The following is a 14,885-nucleotide window of genomic DNA, read 5'->3' on the forward strand; positions in this document are numbered from 1 at the left end:
CACATCAGGTTTGACTGGCACACGAGCAAAGCAATCGACTGTAGGTTCCATTCTGTGCAAAACACTTAGCATTTGTATGGCACTTGACTTGTAAGTGTTCGAAGAAAATACTTCAAAAGCATCACAAACCTTTGAATACTTGAGAATCTGGAGCCAAAACTCAATGTTCACATGGTAGAGACTAACATCACAGTTTGAGAAAGCAAACTCGGACAAGCCTGTGAAGCATTCAAGCAGTACATGATGTATCACAGCATGGTCCAAAAGGACACTGAGATTGTGCCACAGAAGAGATGAGTGCTTGCAGGGATCTAATATGTGACTACATAAGAAATTAAGATAAAAGAAGTACTGGGCTGATTGCTTGTTCTTGTAAGCACAGTCCGTCCCAATAAGGCAGGATCCTGAGGGACGATTACATACACACTCATGTAAATTGAGAGACCATTACAAATACAAACAGAAGACAAATTAAAGCTCACAGCAAACTTTTAACCTTAGTATTTCCTTTTCAGGATACCATTCCTTCATCTCTGCACTAAGAATGCAACCTCCATCCTCTCACTTGAAATCTCCGGGTCCACCTCCACCTTCAGTAACATTTACAATTACATTATATCACACACATTGCATAATGTTGCTACAGTGTATGCTCTATAGAGTCTGTAAATACACTCCACTTTGTTTCAAAGCAATTCATCTGGATTTACACTTCTGTTACATAGTACCACATTCAAGGTTATGCAGCAAGTGAATAATATAGAAGAGTCTCACATATCCCAAAGCAAGTAGGTCACTCAACTATTCATATTGTTTGAAGCAGTTATTTAAGCATCCAACTACATAACAGAGTATTTCATTTATTAACAGTTGCTATAAAAATGTCAACAGCTCCTCAGCTCTTGTGTTCTTTCTGCATTATGAAGTTGCCAATCATTCCATAATTAACTTCCATGTTACCATGCAGCTCTGCAATGTCTCCTACAAGCTTGATGTGGCAAGACTTTTTAAATAGCAACCACCTTGTAACAGGGGTTTACATTTTACTTTGGACATCAATAGTGATAACTCACTGTAGATGCTATAGACAAACAGGAAACGTTGGGGTAGGTTTAGTTCAGCAATGAACTGCTTGCTTCCTCAATAATGGTTCTATCATAAAAGTTCAATGCACTGCCTGCAAAGTCTTTCCCAGATAATCCATCTTTGGCACATATTTCAATGTTATGCATCCTCAAAAGGCATTCCAAGATTATTTTTGGCGGTCTGTACATTAGAACAATCATTATTACAGTTGTATGCAGATCAGGAAGAACAGTGGAAAATGGAGAGTATGCAGAATAGTTTTAATAAACAGTTTTACATACAGTACCTTACATATAGAACAGTGTGTTTGCAAATTTAAATAGTTTTTGAATGTACAGTGGCTTGTACTCTTTATCAAAAGGTAAATTCAAGTTTACTGTCTATCGGTTCTAAAATGCATTTATACAGATAACTAGAACTGATAAACAGATGTGAGGCATAAAATGTTCAAGTATCTTAATGTCACCAGTTAAATAGCCTCCTTTTAACAGTCATATTTTACAAATTTCAAAACCTGTACATACATTATTTTCATTTTTAGAAACTGCTTGTTAAAAGGTAACATTTCATGTTAACCACCAGTTCTCAGAGTCTATTGTAACAAAACTAGACATGTGTAGGTATAAATGTAGAGAGTATGCATATATGTACATGTGTAGCTATACACATATACATACACATACAAATGTGTGTGTAGCACTGGGTACAGCGACAACTTAGAAGCACAGGGAAAGTCCTGGGCTCAAAATCCAGCAAGAGCTAACAGAGCGAGCAGGTTGCCTTTGGTTTCATGACATTTCATCCACTGAAGCTGAAAGGTTTCATTAAAACATCTCGGATCATGTATCTCGTGAGATTTACTCTAGTGGTTTAGCATATTCCCAGCCACAGCCAGATTTGCTGCTCTTGTCATTCCTCATCCCAGCTGAGGATGGTAAAGTTTCAGAGGGCCAACACCAGAACAGAGCTTTCCCAGGACAAAAAATGTACCTTGAACCCTGAACACTGCAATAGAACATAAAGAAATATAAACTAGATACAATTTTGGATGGATTGCTGGCACCGAGTAGGACTTTGGAAAAAACCTTCATGTAAGTCATAACCAGATTCTCATCCCAGTGGTTTTAAGTATTATTTGGCACATCTGACCACTATTTGCCACTTGTGTCTGAAAGGAGCCTAAGGGTGCTGTAATAAGGATTCCTATTTTTAAAAATAGTTTAAAAAGGAGACCATGATAAGTAGTTTCTTTCAAAAAAAAAATAAATCAAAACTAACATGTTTGCTTTCCTGAACATTCGTGAAGGACATAACCTAAAAACTTCCCTTGTAGAGAGGATACAGATCTCTCTGTGTCTATCTTTTACTAGCAAGACAAGAGGGATTCATTAAAAAAGCAGTTCCCAAGAACTCCAGCTGGATAATGCTAAGTTAGATATTATTTGCCAAAGGTTTCCAAACAGTAGTATTGTTCTTCACCGAGTTTTTGTTTGTTGAACTTCCTTGGGAGGGAGTGGGGGGTGGGGGATTTTCTTGTTTATCATGTTCAAATCATATCAGCATTTTTCAGTATGAACTATGTTACATTGTGAAGTTTGGACATTGCATATTCAGATTTTCAATACGAGAGATTCCTTACTCTAAATTCCCCTCTCTAAAGCTTCAGGCTACTAATCAGCAAAGAACCAGATAAATGCTCAGCTTTTTGCTGACTTCCTGTCAGTCTTGTGGCTAGTAAGAAAATTCACCGTAAAGATCCTATTTTTATTTCTTTATTCTTCCTTTTGTCATACAGAGCAAAGTGTCGCTATTTGCTGTACTTTCCCCATGTCAATTAAGAGCTGTTTGATCCGTCGCTTGAGCTGAGGCAATCTTGCCAGAGGATCTGGTGGTTCCAGTTCTCCAGTGAAATCAAGCCAGCTTTCTAAAACTACAGAAGGAAAAGGAAGAAGTTGATTAGAATAAGTCTTCAAAGAAACAGCTTTCATTAAAATTAGACTTTCTTACTCTGTCTCTTATAAGGGAAAATGTACTGAGGCTGTGATTTTTGCTTAAAAGAAGAAATTAGGTATAAGGAAGAAGTTCTTCCCTGTGAGGGTGCTGAGGCACTGGCACAGGTTGCCCACAGAAGCTGTGGCTGCTCCATCCCTGGCAGTGTTCAAGGCCAGGCTGGACAGGGCTTGGAGCAACCTGCTCTAGTGGAAGGTGTCCCTGCCCATGGCAGGGGTTGGAACTGGAGGAGCTTTAAGGTCCGTTCCCACACAATTCCATGAAACACCAACTCATACCAAATCCACACCTCACTTGAACAATCTAAATGTATTTTCTGATTTGATTGTTACTATACAAAGGTTCTAGGGGCAAATTATACTTGTAGCTAACAGTTTATTATTCACGCAGGTAAAAGAAACCTCAGTTCATTATGATATAGCTATGACAGTTCTGCAACAGAAAACACAATCCTTAAGCACAAGGCTTCTGTCACTTTAACAGGCTCCTGCTTACAAGGTCCAGATTACAGAAGGGTTTTCCAATCTTCAACAAATGATTTCAAGGAATTTCTATGCTTGTAGAGACAAAGGGAAAAGATCAATCCTCTTAGCCTAGAAATACTGCCTAGAGGACTAGCAGGAATATTGAAAGTAAAACTGCAGATAGAAATAAGACAATTTTATTTGTCAAAAGATAATTAAGGACTCCTATGAGTAGACTAAAAGCTTGCCTCATTCTTAGTTTCTACAACTGATGAGTAAACTTATGTGCTGTAATATTTACTCCTCTGCTACAACTCCACAGAAGGTTTTTAATGAAGCCCGATTTGTCTTACTGATATATAGCAAAGCAAAGCTGAAGGCAGAATGAATACATCTTTGTCCCTAAATATTGTCAATTGCTAGAACAATCAGGCCAAAACCACTCTAGGCATAGAAAAATCCATCAACTTTATGATCTATATCTGGATAAACATTAGATAAGTTATCTCAGCTTTCTGAATTCTACCCAATATCACAAACTTAAGGTAAATTTCAGGGGTCCTGAGTGCTTAAGCTACTTTATTGGGCATTCAAAACTTGTGGAAGGGTGTGGGGCTGCAGGTTCTGATTATCACTTTGGAACCTGAATTTGAATGCAATACTTAAAAATGCATCCTCAGTGCCTCAGATCACACAATACAGTGGCTATCAAAGATGCTGTTACAGGTGTATTAACAAGTATCTAGCAATGCAGTTACCATCAACTTCTTTTTCAATCAGGTCCATTCTGCTGGTGACTTCATTCTGTACATTCTCTATATGGGTAAGGAGATTTAGCTGCCATTGAAGATGTGTGTCCGCTTGTTCTTCTGAGCCTTTTCTTTCATTACAAACAAACACAGTGTTTCCTTCAGCAGAATTCTTCTTCATAGGAGCAACAGAAAGAAAAAAATTGCCATTTAAGAGGGTTTGGTTTACGTTTGCTTTGCTTTCAGGTGCTGATTTCAACACTTGTCACACAACAAACTATGCTGGTTTAGAATTGTTCTTCTGTCTACTTGACAAAAAGCATAGTCAAAAAGCCATGTACCATGATACAGCAATAGACTAAAACAAAATGCAAATTCCATACAAAGGAGTATATATAGCACTGGAGGAGTGAGGCAAGAGGTGAAGTTTACCAGCTTAAGCACTTTAATGTAGTAAGACAGACTGCATTTCTGTGCTCTTTTTATATAAAGCATCAGTTAAATAATGAAATCTGAACTGAACAGGTCCACCAAAAATATGCAAAACCCTAAGTTTGTTTCTAGAAAATTAAGACAAATATGCCTAAAATGAATTAATATCCAAGATATCAAAAGTCACTATTTTGCTGGCCATTCCATTTGTTCACTAAGACAAAAGACTTCCTACCATTGCTATGGTTCCATGTGAGTTGCAAGCACAAGTCTGGGTCAGAACTGAACACGCCTGGGGTTAGTTACAAGGGCAATAATATGCACAGTTATGCAAAAGGAGTCTCTGAGGAAGATTAACTGCTCTGAATTAATTAGTATCCTTATAGCAAGCTCCTCATCTTTCTGTATTTGGCATTTCAGCTAATGAAAACGACCAAAGGAGATATACCAGATTTAATGAGTTTAAATGTTCAGTATCTCTATTAATTAGCAGGATTCACAGTTTCCATTTTCTATCCACTGTGATTTCAGAGCTGATGCTTTTTCACTATTTACGATTCTATTTTAGGAACTAGAATGCTGGCTATGTGTGTTCACAATGTCGGTTCATGGCAAATGCCAGAATAAGAAGCTTATTTTACTGTATTAATACACTTCTCTGATGAAGTGCTCAGCTAATTTCTTTTTCCACAACTCATAACAGCACACTTAACACCATTTTGTTCTTAAAATATGTCTTTCTGTCAATAATAGGAAGAGTGAGAAGAGAGGGGGAGAATAGGAACTGACAGATTTTAAGTTACTTATTGAGAAAAACAAAACCTAAAACCCATCAAAACAAAAAGATTTTTAAAATCTACTAAAAAAAACAGATCACACGTGGACCAACCTGCTGGCAGCTTTATGAGAAAATCTGGAGAACAAGTATGGTCAATACTCAAAATACGCATTAAAGGAGTTAAAGTTATTTATCACAGAGAGATTTGAGAAGCCATAGGAAGACTCTAAATTCTACAACCTTTCCAATACAAAAATCTTTCTTCTCTCAAGACATCACATTTGCTTCCACAATGTTTTCACTATTCAAACTGTTAATAATCTTACAAAGGGTAATTCCATCATAAATAAGAGATACCCTCCTTCTTACAATTTTCAGACCCTTTCTAGAAGCACAAGAGGCTAATGTCATTTTTCCAGTGCTGTATGAGGATCCAAGTGCACCATTCTAAAACCAAGATCATAGAATCATAGAATAGTTAGGGTTGGAAAGGACCTTAAGATCATCCAGTTCCAACCCCCCCTGCCATGGGCAGGGACACCTCACACTAAACCATATCATCTGGTTATGGTAAATCTTTTAGATGACCACTGCACTGTCGGAGAAAATCTTAAAGCTAAATAACATCTAAATAACATCATAAAAGATTCCCCCACACACACAAACACACCCTTTTAATGACCTCTGTATTTATTCAAATGGCTAGTAAATGCTCCTTGAGAAAAGCAACAGAACCACAAGGTCAGACAGGTCCTCCTCTAAGGCCAGTGTAGGCAATCAGGGGGTGCTGGCAGGGGTAGTAAGAGAAGCAGAGTACGAGCCTGTACTTATTGAGCTTATTGAGAAAGAAAGAAATGTGAGGTTCAGATGGGGAAGGATCATTCTTTCAGAAGCAAGGACTAGGAAACAAAGTGTAATTTTAAATGATGGGTAGTCCAAAAAGGAACTTGATAATAGTCAATCTGAACACTGTTTATAGAAAAGGATATGTAACAGAACTGTGGATTAGGTTAAGACAAAACAGTATCAAACAGCAGAACATTTAAGGCTTTGCAGGATGCAAGGAGAAACTAAAGCCCCAACCAAAACTTTGACAAGGAGAGGTGAAGAAGGCACCTTACAGAGAACTTATTTCATGTAAAAAAAGGGCTTCAATCTCAGTGTCCTCTTGGTTTTACGGGAAGTACAAACAGGCTTATGGAAAAACCCAGGAGTGCTTTTAAATACATACTAACTCTAGACAGAAAACCTCATTTCAGGTATCAAGGCTGACTACTGACAAGGAGAACTAAGGAAAGAATACTGTGATACTACCCCAAAACAGATCTCCTCTTGGTTTAAAACAGAGAGCATGCAGCTTTTTAAATATCTGCTTTAGTCTCTGAAGAAAACATTAGTTTTGCTTCACTCCTCACACGTATTTACTTTTAATTCCAGATGAACTGATACTATTTATGACAATTTAAGCTACTGTTGGAAGGAAAATCCATTTCACACTGCTGCAAGTCCACTTACTATACAAACTATAATCCTGCAATTTAGTATACAAAATTATTCCCATCTAGAATAAGCCAAAATTTCCCATTCAGACTATATAGCTTACATGCCACATTTCAAACTAGAAGAGACACATCTTACTCATTTCTTCCACACCAGAAAGTGTACTTCAAAGAAGAGTAAGTTGGGCAATTTTTTCTCACACAGTTGTCATTGCAGAAAACAGAAAGCATTGCTTCACTTTGGGTGTTTGCTCAGAGAACTCTTCACTAAAACCAGACCAACAAGCTTCAGACCTTTTCCATTAAGCAATGGATTGAAACCATTAATGCAACCCAAGATGTTTAAGTAGCCAAACACAATCCTGACTATAAACCTGTGAAATGTTTAATTAGAAGAAATACACAATACAAAAGGCTCAAAAGAAGGTGCACAAGGTGAAATTTGTTGGACACTCCTTATGGACATAACTGTAGATAGTGTTGCTATTAAAAGAATACAGTACAATAATAATTAAAAGTAGTAGTTTAACAACAGAAGCTGAAATATAGAAAGCAGAACTGAGAAGAGAAAACTGTCCCATTTTCCTCACCTTGCAAAAACCACTTACCTTCTGTTCCAAGATCCTGTATTTTAAGCATAGGAGTTCCACACCACCCCCCACAACCAGTGAATTGAGTATAAACAGTTTTAGCATGGGCAATACTTTAACCATACTTCACATCTCATTCACCAGCTGAAATGGGCATACTTCACCTGAAACTAGTCCAGTGATACAACTTTTTGCTTCTAATGATTTCTGCTGACTTACTCGACAGAATATGTTGACTTCTGGCAATGGAAGTTTCTAAATACTTGTATGTGCTTGAGTTTTATCACCTTGAGCATATTTTTCCAACTAAGAAACTTCCCAGAGGAAGAATGATACTTACCTGCTCATTCATGCCACCATCTTTAAAAGAATATTGTAAACAGTTTTTATTCTCTGTGTGAAATTCCTGATCTTCATCAAAACTACTTGTATCTTCATCATCTGAGCTCATAGGGTCAGCAACTGCTTTGCAGTCTTGACCAAAACTCTGCGGTTTCTGGTAACTGTGCTCACTTGTGATGTACGTTTCTTCCATCTTCTGGGGTATACTGGGTGGCTCTTTATGGTTTTGACTGCGACACGTCCTTTCAGGTGGATTAACAGCATCTGGCAAAGTCACTGATTTTTTCTCTACCCCAATAGTTATTGGCTCTTGTTCTTTTCGTGTCCCTGAATAAGCCCAGAGATGAAGGTCTGGGTGATGCTTATTTCTGGAACACAGGGGAGAAAAAAAAAGCAAATTATAGAGAATGAACTATAAAGTGTCCACTTCTGCTATAAGATCACAGCTATCGGGAAGCACCATTATCAAACATGCAAGTATTCCTAGGTCACTTATCAATTTAGAATAAACCCAGAATATCTCTTTAACATGAAACTGACTATTAAAAATAGTAATTAAAACCATCACTAATAATCCTAATACACCATGCTGAACACAACTCTTGCTCAAGCTGAGGGTACTCTACATCTTGCATTTGAAGTGTTTATTATACAAGAAAGAACTTTAATGTGAGAGCTTATTACACACGGAATAATGGTAGCCTCTGCTACCTAAATACATAGACAATAAACCCTGCACTGATACTTACTTTAGTATCCCAATCTTCAGCTGCAGTCCATGCAATATTTCAGTTACACCATACACATCCGCAAGTAGGTGATGCGTTGACACAATCTTTTTGGCATTAAGATGAGAGTAGTTTTCTTTCAGAAATGATAATCCACACATGTGTCCATTGTTTAACCACTCTTTATCATAAAGATATTTGGCACTCCACCTCTGACCTGGTGTAAGCAACAAACAAATTGAGGGCCATCTAAAGCCACAGCAGAACTAGTCTTAAATAACTAGAGTGCTATAATTACATGCTGTACTCTCCTAAACGTCTCCGAACATATATGAAAGAATGATTCAAGATCTTGTTATTAATACATTAAAATTCAGTTTTCATGAATTAAGAGGAAGCTCTTTAAAACTTACTTTAAACTTTAAAACTTACAAAACCAAAAAATAAATCTGAAATCTTAAGTCCCCTCTAAATGGCATTTGGAAATAAAATCTCATCGCCTCTCCAGTCAAAGTCCAGGATACCAAGAACTGTGCTATGATCAATCTAACTGGCAAAAAAAATGGTTTAAATTGACATTTTATTTATCTAATTACTGCAACTTACTTTTAAAAAAAGAAAATTAAGTTACCAAGAAAATGTTAAGAGTGTGGATTTTTTACGGACATATCCAAAACAGAAAGTTTGTTTCAATACTGAAATCATTATCTATCTATCAGAAGCCAGGAGAAGGCTGCATGAAAAGCAGACACTTCAAAGTTACCTGCCAGCATTGCTCCTGCATTCTACTTTGAGGTGCCTTTGTACCAGACACTACTAGACAGGGTATTGATGTAAGTGCGCCTCTTGGTCTCCCATTCTATGGCAACATCCATAGTCTTAACCCAACAGGCATCAATGAGTATTTAGCTACTTCTTCTATCGTAACTTAATAGCCATTTAAAAAACCAAAACCAGCAAAACCAAAAAACCAAAACTCAAGATGTATAATGTGAATTATTCTAATGCTAGTGTTTACAATGAGGAACCCAGACAAACTGAGTAACTGCAATATGTTACACTCCATTTCATATCAGACTATCATCATATACAGAACAACGAATGGGTTGATGGAAGCCCTTCATACCTTTCAGGAGAATACCCTATCTCCTTTCTGCCCATTATCCCAATACACTTTAAAATACTGACATTGTGAATGACCTTTTTCTCCTGACACAGAAAGAAAAGAAGTAATGGTTAGGAAGGGAGAGAAGATAAAAATTAGGGATGCAGTCCCTGCATAGCAGAGGATAACAAAGTACCTAGTACAGCGCAGGGAAAGAACACAAGACAAATTAGTTGGCTTTAATAAGAAAAAGCTTCACTGCTCAAAGTACACCACACACAACTATCAAACAACACTGTACACCATCCTTTTAGATTCAGACTGGGGCAAATGGAAAAGCCACATCTTTCCAACCCTATCTTCCTGAATTTTCACCTTGGAAATGATGAATCAGAACTGTGCTATTTTACACTCTGCAGTTTTCAGATTTCATTTCCTAAATTCAGAACAAAAGTAAATTTTGGAATGCAGTCCCACCGTCCTTTAGAGACATTTGGACTGTTGGATGCTTCACCAGAAGACACATATGTGCATTTGTATCAGTTGTAAGACAGTTATTAGCATTCTGCCTGACAAATTGTACTTTCTTTCCTCCGACTAACTGGTAGGAAAAATGGGTTTACAGACAAAATAACTCTAAACCAGAATCTTCCTAATCAAATGTATTCAGTTTAGAAGTAAACAGACCTTCCCTACTTCTTATCAAGCTTACCCTAACAACCTTCAAGATGTGTTGAGAGCTAGCATTTACCCTTAAAAGTGCTAGATTTTTTCAAATTTTATATATTATTTCCATATTTTCACATTTCAGCTCCACGCCTTTATTTACATAATACTGGACAAAAGCAAACATATAAAATTCCTATTAATAATTAATAATATTAATAATTAAGTAATAAGTAGCCCTCAGCACAGCTGAGTGTACCACAGGAACTGGCCCTCTCTAAGGAGATATGGAAATGAATGGATGTGCCTCCAAGTATAGGCAAACGGAGGGCTGAACAAGAATGATTTGTTTAAAAAAGGCTTTTCAGACTACACTAACATAAAAAAGCACTAATGTTAAGGAGTAATTAAGTTTCAAGAAGTAAAGTGATGGTAATTGAGATCATGAATAAGATGTAGCATAGCTGCACAAGATGCTACTAACAGGAAAGTAAGTTTCTGCTCAAAGCCAAACCTAGAATCACTTGCCCCAAGAAAATATGACAAATAACACAAAACAGACAAAGCTTTAACAGTTTAAGCAATACACAAAATCTCTGCTTAAAAATCCCAAGCAGACAGCTGCAGATAAAGGTGGTTTGCTCGTACCTGGTGGATCTCTGCAGATATAACAGATGTACTGCTCTGGAATGCTGTCCTCCAACAGTCCCATGCATACGCTGTGCTGCCAACACAAGCATTCTTCACACTGCCATCAGGAACAAAACAAAAGGAAAAACTAAAACTGAGATAAGGAGATTCAAAAATCAGAAGCTATTTCTTGTGGTCAAAATGCAGAGAACAGCAGTTTAACTTAAATAGCTGGTTTGAGTAAGATTATTTTAGTTGGGCAATTTGTGTTTGGGTAGGCAAAGACATCAAGCTAAAAAAGAGCTCTAGTTCTGAAAGTTACCTCAACCACAACTTCCAGACTGGGGGGGAGGAAAAAAAACAAACCATAGAAAAAGTCAAAGATATAATATTTAATAATATTTTATTACAAAATCCAGTATTTTAGCACCTAAATATTTAGTAGTGAAACATAAAACAGGAGTATAATATTACAGTAAAGTAGAAAGATAATGTAATACATTACAGCATAACAGTGAAAAGTAGAAAACTCTTCAGTTTAAATATATATATTTACAAAGCATCTCTCCAGTGCGCTAGAAAGATGTGTTTTTAATATCGCACCAATGGAAAATCTAAAAGAAAAAGAAAATGGAGAGAAAATGAAAGAGGAGAAACAAGAGAACAGGAGAGCAAAATAGAAGTGGTAAGACATGAGGGCCTAGAAACAGCAAATTGGTTGCTCTCATTGAGACAAAGTATAAAGAGGAAAAAAATCAGGCTGTCACTTGGACTCTAGAAATGGGCAGGAAACTCCCATTTAAAAATACATTTCAGTTGCTCAACTCAGTGTTTGCCTGTGTCTTAAACATCTGCTGGTCCCTTCTGAAAGTCTCTCCTCTTTGCCATGCTTTTGAGTATTCAAAACATCAAAGTCATCTTTCCTCTTGTCATACTGCAATGGCTACAATTTCTCCCCCTCTCTCCACAGGTTTCTACACCACTCCATTTTTCCCCATTATGACCATAACTGAGCTCCTGCTTAGTTCCTCCAACACAGCAATGAATTTCAGTGTGTTCCCAGGGACAGTCTTTGTGTCCTTCATTTTCAACTCCTGTCATTTCCAAAAGTCCATTAAGCCAGGACAGGAGAGCCATCCTTGCCTCCTTCAAATCTCAACTAAAAAGGCCCCATATTTTCAACAGAAACTGTACCACATTAATAGTTTAATACAAACCTGTTTTTTTAGTGGGGGGGGGGGGGGAAAACCCATAGGAAGTTCAAGGCTTTTTTAAAGTTATTGACAACCAAGGTCTTCCTCACTGTTGGTTGCATCTGATCTAATCGCTGTATTATGAATTCCTTGAGACAAAGACTTCAAAATCATTCATCACTAGATGGGAAATGCTCCCCTCATTGGAGTACAAATCAAAAACCAGCAGGATTTACAACCCATGAGCACTTGAATGCTGTGCAGACACCGTATGCTCTTCTTTCTGTTTTTTTCTATACCAATTAAGATGAAATACTTAGTGCTTTCTAAGATCAGCTAGTTATTCTAGTTTGAGAAGTGCTATTCTGAAGATGAAGCGTGCACATCACACACACATCAAAGTTACTGATAATATTAATGTCTGTATAGCAGAGGTCTTGTATACAGCTCAGATATATTTACAGTGAGCAGAGCCATTTCTACATCAGGTATTGCAAAGCACAAAGGCCAAACCAGAAGAGCTTGTATAATTGGGATAGTCTGAGGACAGAAGCCATGATTTGTGTGCAGGAAAGGAGATTTTATTCCAAATTTACTAACTGGCTATAAAGAAAAAAGTTACTTTTTCTTACAAACCTATTCTACATATCAAAGTCTTAGAGAAAATTCATCCTAGAGTAAGTTTTGCTCTATACAGAATAGAGCAATGCCAAATACAGATTGCACAAATACTGTTATTGCTCACTTCTATTTACAGCTCTCTACATAACTTGAGTTTCCAACACATCAAAAAGACACCTTTCACAAGCAAGACATTCATACAGAAAATATACCCCCAAATTTCTTTACCTGAATCATAAAGCCATTTTCTTCATCCAGTTCACAAATGCATCTAACAATTTCATTTAGAGCATCATCTTCATCCTGAGACTCTTCAAAGTTAGTTGAATCAAAATCCTGATTGTATTCATCTCCACTAAGTAACAAACTCTCTGTAGAGGAATCATCCAAGAACTCCATATCTGAAAGGTCTAGTAAAAATAAATACATGTGAAACTGTGTGCAGAGACACAATAGTTGAGAGACATACAGGGGGGTCAGTCGAAACTCTTAACCTTCATATAGCAAAATACTAACATACTGCATTTCTTGATGAATTCTGCAAAATACCTTTAACGTGATCTCCTCAGAAGCAGAGTAACAACTCTTAACCGAAGCATGTACAGTGAAGAACAGCTTGAGGAGCGTAAGAATTCTAATTTAAATAGATGAAGTATAAATCAGTTACCATATTTATAGCTCCAATCCCAAAGGTAGACCAAATTACTGCCTTCATAAAAATCTCTTTCTTAAATTATTAAACCTACAGATTGAAAGCTGCTGTTCAGCCAACCTACTTTCTCCACTAAGGTCAACAGATAAGATAGCTCTTGGATACTGGTATGATGTATTCTTCTCTGAGAACATACTGCGCAGAGTCAGAGAGCTCCCCGAGGACCGCGTTAATGGAGAGGAGCACCTGTCCAAGTACTCAACAGAGCTATCTTCATAATCTGAATAATCTGAAAAGGAAATAAATTGCTGTTACAAAAGTAAAGTTTATGACAAATGAAAAAAATATGAAGTATATATTAACAATTATATGATATATATTATTAATTTCATATAAGCATATCTAATTTCCATTAAATTCAGAAGTAGCTAATATCAACATTGAGGTATTAGGATGATGAAACTGTAAATATGAACGCAAAAGCTCTTCTTAACATTTTATTTTTTTAAAGATCTAGCATGAAACAATGAAGTGTAATAGCTAAGTCAAGCATTACCCATTTAACTTCCCCCAGCCTCCATCTCTGAATGCACAGAGCCCCAACCAACCTGGCCTTGAACAACTTCTCTGAGCAGCCTGTTCCAACTCCTCACCACCCTCACAGTAAAGAGCTTCTTCCTAATATCTAACCTAAATCTACCCTCTTTGTATTTAAAGCTGTTATCGCTACATTCCCTGATAAACAATCCATCCCTATCCTTACCATAGGACACCTTTAGGTATTAAAAGGCTGCTACAAGGTCTTCCCATGCCCTTCTCTTTTCCAAGCTAAACAGCCTCTCAGCCTGTCCTCACAAGGAAGCTGCTCCAGCCTCTGATCATCTTTGCTCCTCTCCTCTGGACCCACTTGAGCAGGTCTTATGTCTGTCTTATGCTGGTCAAACGATAATTAAGAGTAGCTATTTACTCCTCTTGGAACTTACTACTTTGAAGAGGAGTAATCACATTGCTACACTTTCATCCCAAAAGCAGATGCTACCACCTGTATCTAGAGTTTTCTTGCAATGGGTTCCACAATATGCTTCTCTCCTAAATACCTTCCATAAATCCACTCTTCATATTTACTTTCTCCTTTTGTCAAAAACAAATTATCTACCATGTTTTCTAAGTATATCCACTGTAACAGAGTCAAGTCAACGAGCAGTTGACTACTTCATGTTGTACTGCTGTTAACCCCACTGTAACAAAGAATAAAATGCTCATGTTTTACTCGTACTGCTTTCTGCATCTGGATTTATGACTGCTATTTGTTGGGCATTGGGAGGTATACAGTTTTCTCC

At 37.2% G+C, this 14,885-nt stretch overlaps 1 protein-coding gene across 9 annotated transcripts in view; it reads right to left on the bottom strand.

The window, feature by feature from the left end:
- Positions 1 to 1,136: 1,136 nt before the first annotated feature.
- Positions 1,137 to 14,885, bottom strand: part of PHF20L1 (PHD finger protein 20 like 1) — a 54,572-nt gene continuing 40,823 nt past the window's right edge. For 6 of the 9 annotated variants that reach the window (XM_034063185.1, XM_034063100.1, XM_034063130.1 and 3 more), the window contains 7 exons: positions 13,670 to 13,834; positions 13,122 to 13,303; positions 11,098 to 11,197; positions 8,700 to 8,895; positions 7,949 to 8,318; positions 4,319 to 4,484; positions 1,137 to 3,016 (listed from right to left, as the gene is read on the bottom strand). In XM_034063185.1, coding sequence (XP_033919076.1) covers positions 2,874 to 3,016; positions 4,319 to 4,484; positions 7,949 to 8,318; positions 8,700 to 8,895; positions 11,098 to 11,197; positions 13,122 to 13,303; positions 13,670 to 13,834 — 1,322 coding nt within the window. In that variant the 3' untranslated portion in view covers positions 1,137 to 2,873. The remainder of the gene's footprint in view (positions 3,017 to 4,318; positions 4,485 to 7,948; positions 8,319 to 8,699; positions 8,896 to 11,097; positions 11,198 to 13,121; positions 13,304 to 13,669; positions 13,835 to 14,885) is intronic. The other 3 variants (XM_034063067.1, XM_034063243.1, XM_034063158.1) reach the window with 1 other exon arrangement.

Source organism: Melopsittacus undulatus, chromosome 1, assembly GCF_012275295.1.
Source record: "Melopsittacus undulatus isolate bMelUnd1 chromosome 1, bMelUnd1.mat.Z, whole genome shotgun sequence".
Taxonomy (NCBI): Eukaryota; Metazoa; Chordata; class Aves; order Psittaciformes; family Psittaculidae; genus Melopsittacus; species Melopsittacus undulatus.